The 19,609-nt window shown below is 43.2% G+C and overlaps 1 protein-coding gene across 1 annotated transcript; it reads right to left on the bottom strand.

Annotated features, from left to right (window-relative positions):
- Positions 1–244: 244 nt before the first annotated feature.
- EFCAB14 (EF-hand calcium binding domain 14) lies at positions 245–19,276 on the bottom strand. Its single transcript, XM_062003226.1, has 11 exons — positions 18,931–19,276; positions 17,897–18,045; positions 14,455–14,600; positions 12,845–12,943; positions 8,567–8,677; positions 7,720–7,800; positions 6,692–6,880; positions 5,940–6,020; positions 4,679–4,781; positions 3,686–3,817; positions 245–2,319 (listed from the first exon to the last, which is right to left on the bottom strand). The coding sequence occupies exons 1-11, from the start codon at positions 19,104–19,106 to the stop codon at positions 2,144–2,146; spliced, it is 1,443 nt and encodes a 480-aa protein (XP_061859210.1). The 5' UTR covers positions 19,107–19,276; the 3' UTR covers positions 245–2,143.
- Positions 19,277–19,609: the final 333 nt, after the last annotated feature.

The raw sequence follows: 19,609 nt of genomic DNA, 5'->3' as shown, positions 1-19,609 counted from the left end.
GCCAAACAGAAAGCCACCCCTGTGCTGGGGACGATGGGCACAAGCCCATCCTACAACGGCAGCGATGACAGCAAGCTCTTGCCATGCAAATTAAGCAGCGACACTGGAGAGCTGTGCCCCAGTGCTCAGCTCCCCATAAGGGCCAGTGGACACAGGCAGCTGTCAGTTTCACTACTATTGTTGAAGAGCCTTCCAAAAAGTAAAGCAGACTGCAACAAAACAAAACACAGAGTTCACACGGCAATGCAATAATCCCTTAAAACTTTAAGGTAAGTTAAATTCCATACAAATCCAACTTCCAAAAATATTTTGCAAACTCTGGCGTATGGCTATGATACAGTATGTACAAATAAAATACCAGAATGGTTACATTTTATTGCTAGGGTTGGTTTCTCTTCTTTTTATTTGGTTAAGGAATTATACAATGTGTATAAAAGGGTGTGGGAAGCAGCAAGAAGCAAGTAGTGGCTTCTTGCTCTCTCAAAAGCCAAGGTTGGTTGGTTTGGTTTTGAAATACTGTGTTTTCAAACATCACATCACAAGCATTTCCTATGGGGTCATGTCTGCATTCCCCCAACAAGACAGAAGAGCGATAGTGGAAGAAGCCTAGGCAATGGGTAACATGGCCCCACTTTGTACAATCCTTCACTGATACTTCCAGGGTACAATTATGCTTAAAACATCCAGGCTGAGGTTATAGAAAAGTCAACAATTATGAACTGTCACATAAAGTGCTGTTTCAGCAAGGTGGGCAACTTCAACTCACTCATCACACAAAAAGCACCCAACAAGATCAACAATATTTGCAAACAAAATCATCCATCTTGGCCCCGATACAGCCTGCAAGACAATCCCTTCTGCAAAAGTCATGTTCTATGTTCCAGAAGGTCATAAACTCACTCAGTGTTTAGATCCACCATTCTAAACAAACCCTGAAGTTCCTCTGTGGTGAGGGAACTTCGCTTGCAAAGCACCCCTCAGTACAGAATGCTGATGTGACTGAACACTCCTGCCTTGCTTTCTACAGCCTTCTGTTGCCAAAACACAAAAGGTAAAGGTACCAAGAGGTGATCTCGTTCACAGTAGTCAGAAAACAACCCACAGATCTACTCTGGGCCCAGCCCACCTGCTCACACTTGTAGTGACCAGGAGCTTTACTGGGATACTTCACACCAAACAGCAGCAGATGGAAGAAGCCAGCAACATCAGCAACCTTGTTCCTAAGATCTGCAGGGCCCTGTCAGCCAGACCACCAGCACACCGCTGGTCATACTCAAGGCATCAACTATTCAGGTGCTACCCAGTAGGCTGCATTGAAGACTTTTACCTCTTAGACATCTTTAAAAGTTATTTGATACTTTAAGGAAAACCCCACAGATAGGCTCACTCTGACAAAATGTAATCTGGATGCAATACAGCAAAGCTAAAAACACTGCAAGTGAAAAACCAAGCACTTGGTGGGCAATTGCTCCTGTAGGCTCATGATATAAAAACACTTTCAACTCTTCCCTCTAAAACTAAAACCTGCTATAGATGGGCATGACTCACCACTCCTGCTTTCCTCTGAGTCCAAACTCATTCATGGATATACTCAATCGAAGTCAGGAATTCTGATGAAGGTCTTAACCACCTCTTTTAGGCTCAGTCTTGCGTTACAAACAGCTTCCTACCAACACAGCCCCTGACACAAACTTCCCCTTTAATATGCATAAATTTACTCTAGCTATTTACAAGCAGAATCAGCCCATCTTTACAAGATAGATTTCCTTCTGCTCTAAAGTGCAGCTCTCTAATTTAAGGCAAATTTCAGTGAAATATAAAACCATAGTTTTATTTTAGTATGTACACATTTTAAATTAAGAACAAGAACTCCCTTGAAAAGGAAAGGAGGAGAGGGAAAAAAATGTTTCCAAGCTTGGGAATTTTCTGGATCTTAACACAGTCCCAATATTATGTCCTACTGACATAGAAATTGGTAAATTCTTTTCAATAAATGCAAACCAAAAAGAGGTGGCAATGTGTACAGTAATTTAGCTCCAAAGGTCAGTAAAACACAGGGAAAGTGCAGCTGTAGTTTCTCATGTCCCGTAGCTTCCTTTAGATACAGTAGCATCCATCAATATAACATTTCTAAATATATATCCTATACACCTAATGCTAATCTTAGTTCTTGTAACGAGTATTTCTCATCTCCATTTGTGTCAAATTCCTTAAAGCTCTGTGACTCCTGGGCTGCAGAACCAAGAAGCTTTTGAAGATCTTCATAGGACAGGTTTCCATCAGTATCTTCAGTTGCTTCTTCAAACAAATTCTGAAGATCTGCAAAGAGACCAAGGATTGAAAGGCAGCTCATTTAAATCACAGAATCTTAAGGGCTGGAAGGTACCTCAAAAGATCATCCAGTCCAACTCCCCTACCAGAGCAGGGCCACCTAGAGTCACACAGGAACTTGTCCAGGTGGGTTTGAATGTGTCCAGAGAAGGAGACTCCACAACCCATCTGGGCAGCCCCTGCCAGTGCTCCCTCACCTCAACAGCGAAGAAGTTTTTCCTTGTTTGGAACCTCTTGTGTTCCAGCCTGTACCTGTTGCCCCTTGTCCTATCATTGGCCATCACTGAGCACAGCCTGGCTCCAGCCTCCTGACACCCGCCCCTTATGTATTTGTAAACACGAATGAGGTCACTCCTCAGTCTCCTCCAAGCTGAAGAGCCCCAGCTCTGGCAGCCTTTCATCAGAAGGGAGATGCTCCACTCCATCACCTTTGTGGCCCTGCACTGAACTCTCTCCAGTAGCTCCCCATCCTCCTTGAACTAAGGGGCTCAGAACTGGACACAATATTCCAGATGTGGTTTCACAAGGGCAGAGTAGGGGGGAGGAGAATCTCTCTTGGAATAAGCTGCTCTTCCAGTTTTGCTGCACTATGTCTTATTACCTAGTAATGACATAAAGCATCCCTAAGCTTGTTGTTGCAAGCTGTCAGTAAAAGTTTAGGAGGAATAAAAAGGCACAAACATTTCTTGATTAAATTACATTAAATCTGAAAAAAAAAAGTAATCCCTATCCCTGGCCACAACTAACAGCCCATTCCACAACCCTGAACTGCACACAGACGCAGTCATCCTCCAGAAAAACAAGCTCTGAATGACTGTTGCTATACCAACAGCACCAGCACGACAAAGGGAAAAGTGTCCATTCATTTCCTGCTGCAAAGCACTGCCCTTTCGGTAACTGAAGGGACTAAACAGCAAGATGCAGAAACTATTCATCAGGCAGCATTCTCTTACAAAAAATAATAATTAAAGGAAAAAAAAAAATCAAGCCCAAAGCACACACACTCACACTTACTTTGTTTTCCTTTGGTACCTTAATCCTGCCCTTGACTTCTCTCCCAATCTCAGGGACACTTGGTGTAATACTTTGGCACTCAATTATAATCCACTTACAATGCACAATCCTGTTGAAATCCCAGTTTCTTGCCTTTTACAGGCTGTTCTTCCCTTTTAGTTTGTAGGGTTTTTTTAAATTACTTTCTTAAAAGCAAAATAAATCTGTAGCTCTCAAGCTTTTAAAACCAACCTCCCTTCTCCCAGAGTGCCAGACACACACTACCAGCACTCCAGTTATACTCATCTCCTAAACCTTGACATGAAATATTCAGAAAAAGGTCAGCCTAGAAAGGACATACCTTCAATGCTGGAAATTCCTGGTAAGGACAGATGTCTCAGCTGTCTGTTACTCTTTGTGTCGTCATCAGCTGACCTTGAAGCCAGCCTTGAAAGGTCTGTGGGCTTTGCTGTAGTACTCAGACTACTTTCAACTGTTAGAAAACAATTTCTATTAGTCTTACTAATTCCACAGGGTTACACTTAGGAGAAAAACAAACAATCTGATAAAACTAGGTGGTTTTTTTGCATCACAGATACTATATGTGATAAGAAAGAATGCTGCCAAATCCTTTCACAGAACAGCACTGTTGTCCCATTTTACCAATCACTGCAAGAACTGAAGGAAGGAAATGGGTTTATTTTTTGGACAGCTACCCAGCTTTAATCTTTCATGCTGTACTAAAAGATGTGCATTTGTAAACCCCATATGAACAATAACTTGGAAGCACTTTCTACTTCCCAGTCTGAAAGTGCTGCACAAGCTTTATTAAGCAAATGACATCTGCCCACCTGGGTTGTTTTCACCTTGTCAATACAGGGATCTATCTTTCCCAACAGCAAAGTCTGAACTTCCATGCTGCTGCTTAGCAAATTACCAAGCAGCACATCTCTTTTGTAACAAACTACCTCAAATCTCATCTCCAGCTTTACTTGAACACACGCAGCAAAAGTGCAGAACTGGGACAAATCAGCAGAGACACAAACCTTTATGTTACAAGTAGACTTTGAAAATGTAAAACCAGATACATCTGGGTATAAATTTCTACAGATTAATCACCGTATGCCTTCAAACACAAGCTACTGATGCATGTGAATCCTGACAGACACATGGCAAGTCACCTTCAGAATTTGTATTCATAGTTTTCTGGTTTGGAGCCAACAGTTTCCTACCACTTCAATAATCTTTGCCGAAATCTTAAGGAACAGGCTAAATTATCCACTTTCATTAGTTATTCTTTGCCTCACACGGGGAATCTACAGGTTTGTGGATTACAGTTATATAATATTCTCACCATTCTCATCTGGTCTGTCATTTTCTGGTTTGGCTGTGAGAGCACTGATCAGCTGAAGCTTCTCTCTTAGTTTCAATACCTGAGAATCTCTAGTTTCTGTTTCCTGCATATGTAAAAGAGAAACTTCTTAAAAAGCACTCCTTCAGTAGATGGACAAGGTCAGGGGATAAAGAACTTCATATATATAAATATTTCTGAGTGACTTGATCTCCAGGCTGATCAAGCTTGAAACAATAAACAAGACTTATTTCTAAATCTTTAAAATCTATGGAAAGATGTAAGGAATAAATTCACATGGTCTGTACGAAGACAACAGAATCAGCACCTCACCCTGAAAAGGAGGCAACCATTTTGCACATACCAATTTCAAAAGAACAGGACATTTCATTTTCATATCTCCTACACAAACGAGCAAGACTGAAAGATCATAATTTAAAAGCAAAGATACTAGTACCAAGTATTTATTTATACATCAATTGAATTGCAACTGTTTCAGATGTTTGGCTGCAGTACTGACGACCTTACTGCAGGAGTCGCTGTATCTCTGTCAAAGTAAAAACAACACCTTTTTTTTTGGCTCTCTTTATGAGTAGATTCCCGATGACAGGTTGAGTTCACATCAATCCATGCCTCAAACTGACAGTGCAGTCAGTTCACTCTTCTTTCCCGAAGCATGGAAATCAACCTCAGCAGCGCTGCCTCATCTCCAGCCCACAATCTGGCCATCCAGTTAGTCTGTTAAACTGCCTCACAGACAGACATCAGATCCTTGCTGAGAGGCAGCTTTCATCAGTTCCTAGACTCCATCAGTGCAAAGTTTCTCTTCAGTCAATCCATATTAGTTTTTAAACCTGGATGATGCTGTAACCCCATTTGTGGTGTAAGCTCACAAGAGCTGGACTAGCTTTGCCGAGAGCTTGGCAGCAGGGACTGGCTGCTACAGTCCTCCACTGCACCACACTAAACCTCCCAGGATTCTCTCAGCAGCAGACAAAGACATAACAGCAGCTCTGTTATGTTATCCCATTTATAGCTGGAATGGCAAGACTTTAAAGTATCACAACTTCTCTTCTATTCCAATTCACTTCCTGTCCCTAACATGAGGTAGGTAAGCTGTCCTTTTACTCTGGACTTTTAAAAGAAACTTGATCAGATTAGCCTGTTTGCAGATCTTCCCTCAATTAAGTCTCATTTAAAACATGACTATAAAGACAATGACATGCTCTACTAATCCAGTGTAATCTGTGCTTCATTATTTTACCTTTGTTTCTTTATTTGAATGAGTTTCATTATCTAGTTGATCTTCATTTTCTACTTTTACAGAGGTAGTTGCATCGTTACCCTATAAGAAAAATGGAGAAGAGCTGAGTTCATTCATGTCCTTACTATTTTCTATGAGAAGAGTTTTTTCTCCTTGAAAATTTTTTCAGGCATGAAGCAGGAAGTAAACAGGACAAATATCTAAACATGAAGACAGTGGGTTACATACTTCACCACATCCACATCAGCATGTTCCTTATTGCTGAACATACAGAACATGTTCTAAGAGACTGGGCCCAGTATGGGATACAGAAAGCACTGGAAGGATTTAGTAGCATGGTTTTGGGTGGGTTTTTCTTTTGCATTTAAGCATTGTTGAACGTTCCAGAGGCCCACCAAGCTCCTCAGTGCTCTTAACACACCCATGCCAGAGTGACTTCCTAAAACGTAGTTACAGAGGTTTGTGAATCCCATCTCATTAAACAGTCACCTGAGTCTTGCATGTCATAGTATCCTGGGCATTCTTCCTGTACATTCTTGCAGGGAAATAATTACTTCAGAGATAACCAATGTTAAGAGTATCTGACCAGAAATATGGATAAATCCCAACACTTTAGAACGATATCCTAAATGCCTCAAGTTTAATTCTGACATTTGCTCTGGTTACAGCTCTGAAAGGCTGTATCTGCAATGTACAGAAAGCATTGGAATTACTGGCCTGAGAAGACACTCAAGAGTCATCAAAATACTTACCACACTGGTAGATAAGTTGTCTCTTTTGTCCAGATTATTCACCAGGGGGGAGTTTTCTAACAGCATAACCCTTCGGCTAAGGTTACCAATGGCTGAATCCATATTTAGAAGCTTGATGTCATTCACCTTTTGGTATGCCACTATGGTATTATTTAGCTCTTCCAAAGCTGCATACAGGGACTGGCTTTCCTGAAATATCAAAGCAGCACATGTCAGTCTATTTGACCTCTGCAGCACTCTTGCTTAATAGCAACACGGTGACTGACTCAGTTGAACTGGGTAGATTTCAGACTAGCTCTCTACTCACCCTACTGAAAACATCTAACTGGAAGCTTCCAGAAAGTAATTCTAGCTTGCAAAGTTTGAAACTGTGATTCTTCCTCAGGGCTAAGCATTTTGTTGCTAATGTAATCACTTCAGCTGTGCCAGCAAACACAGAAAGCCTATTCATCTAATTTTCCAGGGTAAGCTTAGTAACCACACCAACTATTTCTTCTAAGAAAGCATCTACTAGGTGTCTTTATACACAAGATTCATTTTTGAGGAAGGTATCAAAGGTATTAAATGTAAATAAACACAGTTATTCCAGTCCAACCCATTCAGGGACATCCAAACAATATCTCTCTTTGCTGCTGAAGCCCTGCCTCATTACACTTGAGGGCAACCCAATAGGTGCCACTCCCAAGATTGCTCAGATTGGCAAATACCTAAAGCTAATTACATAAGAAGCCTTTAACTCATTTCCTTTTCCCTGAGCAAAGTACACTTAGAATCTGTCAGATATTCCTTTCAGTCTTTACTCCTCACCTAGTTGGAACACAGAAGAACATACTCTGTAACTAGGGCACTTCTCTGCTTACACATACACAGGAACAAGTAGCAAAATCATCTTATGTTTTGAAGGATTCTACCTTCAGTGTCTTGATAATTGTGGGGTTTTTTGTACACCACAGTGTTGCAAAACACACAAAGAAGTTTCATACCACTGACACTTGTACCAATATTCCTTATGCAAAAGAGAAAAATACCTTTCTGCAATTTTCTGTCTGATTTCTCTCAGTCCTTGGCACAACAATGGAGGGAAGTGAAGTTATCTGTTTTAATTCCTTCTAAGGAAAGAAGTAGAAAGTTATGTTACCAAATGCCCGTAAAAAGAGAAAACTAAGCTTTTGATGACTGTCAGGCTGTAGCTAAGGATGTTTTGCTACAAATACAGGTCATGTCTAGCTGCAACACTGCACGCACAAACAGGCTGTTAAAAGTTCTCTATTTCAAACATATAAGGTCCAAATTTACTTTAATGAAACTCTCCTCATTAGCTCCACTCCCTTTACTAAGTATTATGATACACACTTCACCACTACCAAATCCCACTGACTGAATCAAGCTTTAGAACATGTCTAACAGATTTTTACCTGCAAATACTCTTATCAAAAGAATGCTGTATTGCAGTGTATCTGAAAAAAACTTAATTACTGCCAGTTTGTTAGCCCCAAGTGGCAGAAAGGTATAAATAAGTGAGTAGCTTCTGGTAAAGACGGTCAGTAATTTCATTCTTATGTGCATCCTTAATTCAACCAATAAACTCAACATTATCCTGCATCACACAGAAGCAGAGAGTGAAAAGGCTCATATCTGTGTAGGAGGAAGCAAAAATCTGCAGGATAAGTGTAGTAGGGACCAATAATTCAGGCTCCAGATAAATACATACTTGGTCCCATATAGGATTAGCTTATTCACAGAGCAACCAGAACCTACTGAAACTCCAAACATATTCCCAAGGCATAAGGAAGAACTCCACATAGTTCTTAAAACTTGCCTCATATTAAGAAGGTAACTGTTAAAATATAGTGTTAAATCGGTACATTTTCTTACCACATCATCCTGGAGTGTTTCTATGGATTTCCTGTACTCTTCAATAGCTGTCTGTATATTTTCAACATCATGAGAAACACTGGTAAGCGTGCTACCTATGTTTGCTACGGTCTGGAATAAAGAAGATGACAAAAATCTCAGCTTTCCTTGAACTGCACTGTCCCAAATGTGCTAAAACACAACGTTTTGGGTTTGATACTGCAGGCAGATTGCCACAAAGTAAAAGCACGTGACCTTGAAGTATTCAGAGTTTTCTTTGCAGCCAAAGCTGACAAATTATACCCATCACATGTCCAGGCCATGAAACAAAACCACACTCTACAGTATGACAGCTTAAGCTAGATAACCAAAATACCAGCTTTGCTACTCCCACTCACAAAACAACACAAATGTTCCAGCATTAATTAAAACAAAAATCCTGATATGAAGACATCTTACCTCCTCTTGACATGCAGTATTTGTACTGACAACAAGGATACTGACATCACCAATTTATCCTGTCTTGACTGTCTCTCAGGGCTACCCATCTGACACAGTATACACTGCAAAACTGGTCTGCTAAAGGCTGTAGATTAGATTTTTCAGGCAAATATTCCCCTTTTAAAAAGCAAATAATAGGTTTAAAGGTCCAGGAAAGCTCTTGTGAATTCTGCAGGTACACTCAGGGTGCTCTGACAGCTACCTTTGCTTCTGACTGCTCCCATCTCATCCTTCCTGTGCTGATTTTGGCCAAAACTAGCACAGTTCCCTTGCCTTCACCTGTGTGAACTCCCTCTACATCCAGCTCTAACTTTAGAACATAACCATTCTGTAAAGCTGCACTGGTGTTCCAGCAGCTGAGTGTATGGTACCTATCAGAGCCAGACAGCACATGCACAAACACCAGTGGGAGTTACAGTAACAGGACAGAGTAAGTCCCTAAGCTTCTCCTTCAATTTGCTATACTTACTTCAACCATTGAAACAAACAGAACCCATTATAAAAATTGCCCTTTTCCTATGACCCTGTTATGCTCATCAGCTCTTAAGGCACCAAATCATTCCTCTAGTTGCTCAGACTATATTTTAACAATATTCACACAAATCTTCCTCCAGTTCTTCATTTGGCAAGTCCAAACACAGGTCTGGTAAGCAATGTCACTACCCTGGAAGACCTCAGGACACCTTTAGCACCTTTCTTCAATCTGAACTAAAGCTGCTACGAGGAACTCTCTTGGTACTCCTTCAGGAGCCTAACACCAGCAGGCAGCTCCTCATTTTCAGGAACAGTAGCTAGAGGACAAAAGGCTTCAGAAAACAAAAATCCTATTGTAAGAATAGCAGCCTTTTCATAAAATCACTACAGGTTGGAAATGACTCTTAAGACTATCAAGTCCAACCATTAACCCAGCACTGCCACATCCACAACTAAGCCATGTTCCTAGGTGCCACATGTACACAACTTTTAAATTCCTGAAGGGATGGGAACTCCACCAGGTCCCTGGGCAGCTTGTTCCAATGCTTGACAAACCTTTTCCTAATACCCAATCTCTACTTCTCCTGGACCAACTTGAGGCCTTTTCCTCTTGTCTTATAGCTTGTTACCTGGGAGAAGAGACCAACCACCACCTTGCTACAGTCTCCTTTCAGGTAGCTGTAGGGAGCAAGAAGCCTTCTTTTCTCCACATTAAACACCCCCAAGTTCCCTCAGCTGCTCCTCAGACTTGTGCTCTAGACCCTTCACCAGTTCAGTTGCCCACCTCTGGACACACTCAATGTCCTTCTTCTGGTGAGGGGCCCAAAATTGAACACAGTATTGGAAGTGCAGCCTCCCCAGCATCAAGTACAGAGGGACAATCACTGCCCTGGTCCTCCTGGCCACACTACTGATACAAGCCAGCATGCCATTGGCCTTCTTGGCTACCTGGGCACGCTGCTGGCTCATGTTCAGCTGCTGTCAATTAACACCCTCAGGTCCTTTCCCTCTAGACAGCTTTCCAGCCACTCTGCTCCCAGCCTGTAGCCTTGGCTGTGGTTGGTGTGGCCCAAGCGCAGAACTCAGCACTTGGGCTTGTTAAACCTCATGCATTTGGCCTTGGCCCATCACTCTAGACTGGCCAGGTGCCTCCAAACAGCCTTTCTACTCTCAGCAGATAAATATTCATGCCTAACTTGGTGTCATCTGCAAACTTCCTGAGGGTGCATTCGATCCCCTCATCCAACATCGAGCCCTGGGGAACACCACTGATGACCAGCAGCCAACTGGATTTAACACCATTCATAACTGTTTGGGCCCAGCCAGCCAGTATTTTTACCCAGAGAAAACTAAATCTATCCAATCCATGAGCAGCCTGTTTCTGTAGGCAAATGCTGGAGGAAATGGTGTCTCAAAGGCTTTATTAAAGTCCAGGTAGATCACATCCACAGCCTCTCCCTCATCCACTAAGTGGGTCACCTTGTTGGAGAAGGAAATCAGGTCAGTCAAGCAGGACCTGCCTTTCATTAAGTCATGCTGACTGGGCCTGGTCACTGGGTTGTCCCATATGTGCTGTGAGATGGCATTCAAAATGATCTGCTTCATAACCTTCCCCAGCATCAAGGTCAGACTGACAGACCTGGAGTATCCCAGAACCTCCCTCCAGCCCTTCTTGTAGATGGGCATCATCTTTGCTGACCTCCAGTCACCTAAGACCACCTCAGTTAGCCAGGACTGCTGGTAGACGAGTTATTCCAAGAAAAGCAGGTAATTCCCAAGACAATTGGACAGATCAGCAGGAGTTAGGCTACCCATCTACCTACACCCACTGAAGTTCTCCTGTGAGATGGCAGATTGTGAAACATGGATTTTTTTTTTTGACCTCTGTGTGTAAGTCTTGAAACCTGTCATTTTTTCTTAGTATGAGACCTACAAATCACTAAAGTTGTTGTATTTACACTTCCTATATTTCTACACTCACCACATTACAACTCCTAGAAGGATTCCAGCTGTTCAGCTTTCCAAACCATAATGCAAGCAAGGTAAAAATCAAGAAAGAAGTGGAAACACGGCACCTTACTTAGACTCAACAGCAGCAACTGAAAAGAACTCAGAAGTTCCTGAGATACTGAAGTGTGACCAAGGATGGACTTCTTTCTAGATGAAAAAGCCTTGCTGTTCATCAGATTGTTCCAAGCTGAAACCTGTTGGCCCTAACACTTTGTCCTGACAGTACTAAAGACAGCAAGGTGACAATAAAGTGTTTCTACAGGTATTGCCTTAAAAACTTACCTCTGACATGACACAGTGAAAATCCAGCATGCTTTTAACAGCAAATTAGAAGCTTAAGAAATAGGTTTGTACTCCTCCCAGAAAACTAAATCCTGGCAGCCTGACCTGTCAAACCACACTAATTGTTCTGCATATGACTAGTTTGTTGATGATACATTAATTTTATAGGGCTAGGAAATGAGAAGTGGAAACCCACAAAAGCCACAAAGACTGGACTGACATTAGGTGTAGCCCAATACAAATGCTTTATTGCTAAATGAACACAAGTGCCATGGAACAGTCAGGGAAGTTTCAACCACCCATTCTTTCAACCAAAATAAATAGGACAAGTCTTTGGTACTGAATGCTCAGCTAAGGCACATAGTAAGACAAAGTATTAACATAAGTCACTTTAGAAGTAAGCTTGTGTAACCCACCAGGGCTCACCTTTCAAGGGATTGTCAGAAAACCATCCCAGTACAATTCAGGTTTTGCTGGGCATGTATTGAACACCGAGAAACTTCCCACAGTGATGTTCCAGGCTCACAGGCCTCAAGTTAGACTCCTGCCCACCTCAAGACTGTAAATGCAGACCCAGATGTAGAACCACAGACTGCTCAAGATCAGGAAGTTTTCCAGAAAGCAATCTACTTTCATTTCCAATTAAGAAAAAAAACCTGAGCAAACCACCTATTTGCAAGCAGACTTGTAAAGCTGCAGGCACACTTTTTGCAAGTGTTTTAAAGGGCATTAAAGTTAACAACCTGAAGGAAAGCGACCAGAAAGATCAGCTCCAAGGTAGAGAAGTGACAACATAATACAAAGAAGCCTCTCTAGAAAGGGACAAACAGGGCTTTCACATTTTTTACCTGACACACATTACCATAGGACCATGTAATAGCAAGTATATGAAATCCACTTTAAAAACAAGGGAAGCAAATATTGCTCATGTGCAATTCAGGTAACTCCTGTTGTCACTGCTGTCCCCAAGTGCCCAGCCACAACTAAACAGCACAGAACACATGTAGCAATGGCCACATTTACAGTACTTGCCTTCTCAAGTTTCTCTACTGTGAGAGGAAGAGAAATCAGATCAGAAGCAGACTTTATGTTGTTTTTGAGATGACTTACTGTTGAGGTCAGCAGTGATATCTAAGAACAAAGACGAATATTCAGAGTTAGTCAACATAATCCTGATTCTGACCATTAACAATACCAGTGACTTAATTCCCAACACTGAAACGAGAAAAGACACACACAAAACATCCCTGTCTCTAGGTTATTTTTTGAAGTGAATGAAAGTCATAGAAATCTCTTCTTTTCTATAAGGTACCCTTATAGAAAGGCATCCAATGAGCCCTTACATGGAGGAAACAGCCATCCACTTCTGTATTTAGCAATCAGACCTGCCTGACAAAACCCAGTGAAGCCACTCACCCTCTTTAGCTGAGTGACAGGCAAAGAAGTTGCACGTATCACCCAAACCTTCTGCTACAGAAGTGCAACACTGACAATCTCAGTACAACAGCTTAGCTCAATTTCTGTCAATTGGTTGACCCAGACAACAAGTTATTCAATGGGTTTTCAAGACTATTTACTTGTTCCAATTGAGAGGCTGCCAAGCAAATTAAAACCAGCTACATGCTAGTCATTAATTGCCAACACTATCACTTTAAGATCCATTTGTAGCCATCAGTAATCCAAATGAAGAAAAATCATTTCTTCTCACATTTGACAACAGGCAGCTAGAGCAGATAAATCCCATTCTTCTAGTTAAAAAGAAGGGGTTTTTTTCCATAAGCTGAAGAAATGGGCAAGATCCTGATTTTAGGTGACAGCAATGCTGATTAGTTGGTGTGCAGTCTCTGGTTCCACAGCTGTGGATACTGGCCAAAGTCAAACTTTCAAATCTATGTGTATGTACCCCATTAAGCACTTCAACCACTGAATGGGACTGCAGAAAAACCCCTTACAAGCACCTCAGCACCCTTAAAAATCAAATCAGGGAGAGTTCCCCATGCACACCTCTTGATACCACTAACTGTGAGCAGTTCTGGACTTTTACCCTCTGAGGCAAGATTTTGGTAAGAGCTTTTGCTGGCTGCTCTGTTTGAAGCATGAGTTAATACAGCAGTTGAAGATACAGCTTTCTGTTAAGTGGCTTAGTCCTAGTCACGTAAACAGAGCTAAGATTTACATTGGCTGCCACTCCAAGTGTGTATTAGCAGATTTTATATTCACAAGCCACCAGTACTTCATCCGTAGCACCATGAACTTGCACTGAATCAGGTAACTCTTTTCCACACTTGTGAAATGTTTGCAGACACTCTCAGAAATGTCCCCTCTCTCATCATAAATGTCACAATTATTTGGCAGGAAAATGAAGAACTACATAACTTCTTTTAAGTTCTGCCTGAAGGCTTTTCACCAGCTGTGCAATTTCTCCTCTTTGCCATCAGTCTACAGCCCAAGTGGATCCTCAAACTTTTGTTTGCTGGTTTGATATCTAGGCTCATACTCCATTTGAACTTTCAAAATAAAGGTTTAGCTTAGGGCCACAGAAGTCCTTAGTTAAAAGTTCAGCATTGCACTTAACATCCATAAAACCAAATCTGAATGGAATGTTTTATTATGTTTCCAAACCAAGTATTGATCTCTCTCACCTGTTTATTGATCTCTGTGATATTTATCCAGACTTTATTTAGCCCCAGTTCTCCAGTCTCAATTTGTTCTAGTTGCTTTTGCTGCTGCACCAAATCTTCATTCAGTTTAGGAATTTCTTGGAATGATGTCTTTTGATTAGATTCCACTAAAAAAAGAAAGAATAAAAAACCCCCAAAAGTCCAGGTAAACAACACTGAAAGGCAGAAAACAAATGACAAGCAGCAACATCTACTGCAGTGACGGAAGGCAATAACAGTTTCTACATAGAGGTTTATTGCCAATTCAAAAGTAATTGTTTGTGCAGAATGACAGCTCTTTTTTGTCTTCAGAGTACTAATGTCTGCAGAGAGACCCCAGAGAGACCATACTAAATTTAACACTTTGCAATAGCATTGTCATTCTGGCAATCCTCAGCAGGTCTTTATTTAGTACAGTTATTTGTTTGCATTACTTTCACTAAGGAACATGAAATAGTAAATGGGACCAGGAATAAGAACTGCCAACGGTACTAGGGCAAAGGAGGCACGTGAAATGAACCTCGGTGCCCTTCTCAAGTCTGCAAAGGGGCTGCTGATGACAAAGTGAATTACAAAGAGATTAATGTGATTATAGTTGTTCTGTGAGACAGAAAGACAAATGAAAAAAAAAAGTGCGAGTTCACAAACTGATGCTTGTTAGGAAACAAAACAGTAAACAAGGACCTTGGAAACAAAGTCAGTTATTACTGAAATTAATACTGCAGGAAGGGGGAAACATGCAGCTCAAAGAGATTCAAGTGAGCCTCAGAAATGCAGCTCTTCCAGGTCTGCAGTGACTAAGCTGTTTAGCTGCAAGGGCTATTAGGCAATCCTAAATCCCTAGTTCTGAGAAAGAAATAAGCAAAGGGTTTGAGATGGAGATAACAGAGTTCTCTAAAACCTGCACCTCCACCCTATAACTAAGCACTGGGATGCTCCAAAACAAATCAGCACTGTTTAGACCAGATTGAGCAGTGAAGCCTACATGGTGTGTATCTGACAGCTCCCAGAACAAGTTTCGACGTGTGACCCATTGGGTCCAAAGGTGAAGTCTTTGGGATTGCTTCATGCCCGTGGAGTGGATGCCCAAATACACACAGCTGGAAAGCTGAGCATCTTCAAAACCCACTTCACCTTTCTTGAAGCAAGTCCTAGAAGTCATTTCTAGGTACAGAGTAATCTCCATTTATTATTCAAGATCCACACAACACTTTTGGGTAAACAAGACCTTGAAAGATGTATTTTAGCCAAGATAGACTGAGAGCCAATTGTGCATTTGACACAGGCAGCTCACACTGAATCTGATGTTTCAGAGGCTCTTGTACACAAATTATGTGGTTTGCCATTCTTACTGTGTACAGTGAGACTCCACTTAATACAGCATTAGGAAGGTTAAGTACTCTCAGCATCACTACTAACAACTGGAGGGAAACATGACCGTGACTTTCTCTCTACTCCAAACATACTAAATGCAAAGGTGTTTTGTTATTCAAAAGCACTCACTCCATACTGAGTTTGCTCAAAGGATAGGAAAAGATTAACAGACAAACACCATGGGAATCTGCTCTTATGGAGGAAAAAAATCTGGATGAAGATTCAGTTTAGGAAGAATGGGTTTTTTTCCCCCAAACAGGATCTCTCTGTCCTACAGCAAGTGCCTATGTTTCTCCATCCATCCACACATCTCAAAGCACAGTGTGACCTTTTGGAACCAGGTTACTTTTGCTGTCTGCTTTTTTTGTTGTTGTTAATAATGCTGTGCTTCATTATAAAACTCCCATAGAGCTTCTAGGCATGCTATCACAGTGGTAAAGAAATCTGAGACTATTTTATCACTAGACAAAGTACTAAACACATGACTTTTCTATCAGAGCTGTTAAGGAGAAAAGCACACCTGTAAATTGCCAGGCAGCAAGCTCAGAGAGAGTAACTGCTTTAACAAAGAGGTCTATGTACAACAGGGATGATGAAACTTAACTACAGTCAAGCCAACAAATGCTGTCATTGTGTAAGACTTTCACTGCCAGATACACTTAAAGCAGCTTGGTCCATGAAGAGCAGCAGTCAGCTGGCCCAGAACAGACCAAGAGCCACTGCAGAGCTCTTCATTACACTCATAGCCATAAAGCAGCACATGTAAGGGAAGGTACCCGCTGTAACCAGGGGTGCTAGTTACAGCTAACTCTCAAAGTTCACTAACACTACCAATATAAAAGCACATCTATCAGCAATGCTTTCTGTAACTCCCAGTCAGCCACCACTTTCCATCTTGGCAGACAACTCCCCATCTCACAGCAGTTACATACCTGAGCAGGAAGCCCTAAACACCAACAGCAAAGAATATCCATATGCATTTCCTCAGCACCTCTTTTACCCCAATCAGATCAAGCCCTCTGCTTACCTCTAGCCCTAGCAATCTCCTAATTTCAGAACTGATTTCACTAGCCTTATTTTTAAGGCCATCTTCATATCCTGAGCATAAAAATTCTAAGATATAGATTAAAGCTATGGGGCAAAACCTGCAAGAACAGCAGGTCGACAGAAGCGCTCCTCAGTCAAAACATAACTCCCCAGCTTTCCTGAAGCAGCTAGACTACCTGGAGCTCTTCTACTCCATTCACCCATCTCATCCTTCAATATCTACAGGATCTATATAGTTGATCCTATAAATCCTATCTTTTCAGTACATAGGATTTTAAAATCCTGTAACATATGGTGTTGAGAGAACCAAGAGCATGCATTACACTCAAATCTCACCATTTGTTACACCTCAGGACCACAGAAGTGATAACACTCAAATCATACATAGACAGAAAAAAAACAAAGACCTTGAAACAAAAAGCTTCCTGTTAACTCCACACTTCAAAGTATCACACATGATGCAACTCCACACCATATGCAACACAACATAAAAGCTAAACAAGTCAATGCAAGCAAGATAAACATTCATGGGCTATGAAGTAACCATTACACCAAAGCAACACTCACATAGCAGTAACACCCCAGCAAGTATGAAGAGGCTTTCAAAAGAGCTCAAGACAAGAACATTGTTTTCCATTGATATTTTTAAGGGATGAATGAAAATCCCTTGGACTGTTTTTACAGGGTTGATCAGAAGTTTTTAAGTAGGGGCTTCCTTTGAGAGAGAGTATTCCCAAGACCAAAGTCAGGGACTTTAGAGACGTACATACAAGCAACTACAGGTCCACCTAGTCCAGTGGCCCTGCTCCTCAGAAGACAAAGAGCAGGCAAGAATAGAATACCAAGCCTTTGCTTGGCCCAGCCTACAAACATTTTTGGCTCAGAGGACTCCTCAATTCACAGGCAGTTTGTCTGTGCAGTACTTTCAGACTTGAACAAGCAGAGCAAGCAACTAAATCTTTTCCTACTGCTCAAAGCAAATGTGTGTTACATTTATACTTACTAGTTCGAAACTTCTCCTTTATTGCATCCAGATCCTCCTTGAGAGCCACCTGCATCCAGACTAAGCCGACACACGCTACCACACAAGCGGCAAGAATGACAAACGCACATAATGGGTAACAGAACCTGCAGCAGCGTAGATAGTCTCCCCTGGACAAAACAAAAACAACATTGGGAATATTCAGCAGTGCTTAGAAGAGTTTCATTATAAACACCAGGCTATTAAAGAAAGGGACAGCACCAGAACAACACATGTTTTGGCTGATAAGAGTCAACAAAGAGCTTGTCCAAGAATAAATAAGGTTGCGCAGCGAGATCAGGGCTATTACTCTCTGTTCAGTTTATCCTCAGGAGGCACATCTAGCCTAAGAGCAGCTGTCAGGTTTCCCTTACCAAGATTTCCTGCTTTGTTCCCATAAACTTACGTTAGGAACATCTGCTCAACGGCTTGAAGGGCAGGCTTCAGGAAACAGTATTCCCATAACGTTATGGCAAGTACTAGACTATTCTAAACTGCAGCAGTCTGAGTTTCTCTGTGACGTGCCTACTTTCAGCTATTCTTAAAGGCCCATCAATAACGCTGTCACTTCACTGAAAAGTTTATTTATCGGCAAAAGCACATCGTGCCCACAAGGAGAGCCGCGCTGTGTCAGCTCGCGTGCTGAACACACACCGACAACTCTGCTTAATATTTCAAGCAGCTGACCCCAAACTGCTCTAAATACTTCAGTAACGTCCAACGGAAACAAGAAAAACAAGACGAAAAGCGTCAGAGGACGGCTCAGATCGACTCCTGCCCACGGCCGGGCGACCTGTTGGAGCAGACACACTTATGCGCAGCTCCAGGTCTCTCCTGGCAGTCCCCAGAGCCCCCCCTCGACATCCTCCGACTGGGAAGCTGACCCGCTGAAGCAACGCAGCCGCCTCCAGCGGCGCCCCGCAGACGGGCGCCGAGGCGCGGGGCTCCTGCGGTGCCGGGACTCCGGGGACAGAGTCCCAAGCGGGTCAGCCGGGGTCGGGGGCCCGAGGACTCACTTGCCGCAGCGGCCGCGCGTCCCCGCGAACTCGTCCTCCTCGGAGCTGGACTCGGAGTCGGAGGCGGGCGGCTCGGTGCGCAGCAGCCGGTGTCCCGAGCCCTTCTTGGCGAGCTTCTTCCTGCGGCCGTCGGCGGCCAGGCCGATGAGGGCGTTCAGCTCCTTCCGCTTCTTCATCCTCTTGTGGGGCGGCAGCGGCGGCGCGGCGGGCGGCTGGCTCCCGCCTCCACCTCCTTCTTCTTCCTCCGCTGCCGCCGCCAGCGCGCCCCGGCTCGCCAGCCTGCGGCTCGGCCGCGGCTACAGGCGCTCGGCGGGGCCGCGGCCGCTGCTCCCCCGCCGGCCCCGCGGCGGCACGTCCGGCCCCGCTCCCGCCGCCCGCGCCATGGCTGCTCCCGGCCCCAGCGCCGCCCGCCCCTACACCTGCCAGCAAGCCGCGCTCCCATTGGGCCGCGCCGGACCGCCCCGCTCGGGGCTTAAAGGCCCAGGCGCGCCCGGCGAGATGACCCGCAGAGCCGCAGGTTCGAGTCCCGCCCCCGGCGCGTGGGCTGAGCGGTGAAAGCGCCTGCTAGAATCGGCCGAGCGGTGAAAGCAGCCGCTGGAAGCGGCCGAGCGGAGGAGCAGGCCCCGGTTGCTTGCTTCCTCCCGCGGTTACCCCACCCCGCGTCCTCTCGCCCGCCAGT

The sequence above is a fragment of the Colius striatus genome, chromosome 10, assembly GCF_028858725.1.
Source record: "Colius striatus isolate bColStr4 chromosome 10, bColStr4.1.hap1, whole genome shotgun sequence".
NCBI classification, from domain to species: Eukaryota; Metazoa; Chordata; class Aves; order Coliiformes; family Coliidae; genus Colius; species Colius striatus.
The sequence above is the reverse complement of the archived record's forward strand: the minus strand, read 5'-3'. Positions and strand labels throughout refer to the sequence as shown.

What these genes read in the sequence shown, in the direction of transcription:
- EFCAB14 (XM_062003226.1), bottom strand. Translation starts at nt 19,106, where the DNA reads ATGAAGAAGCGGAAGGAGCTGAACGCCCTCATCGGCCTGGCCGCCGAC. An exon ending in AAAGGAGAAGTTTCGAACTA is followed by an intron (nt 14,601 to 17,896) that starts GTAAGTATAAAT and finishes TTCTTTTTTTAG; the next exon opens with TGGAATCTAATCAAAAGACA. An exon ending in AGGAATTTCCAGCATTGAAG is followed by an intron (nt 2,320 to 3,685) that starts GTATGTCCTTTC and finishes GTCTCTTTGCAG; the next exon opens with ATCTTCAGAATTTGTTTGAA.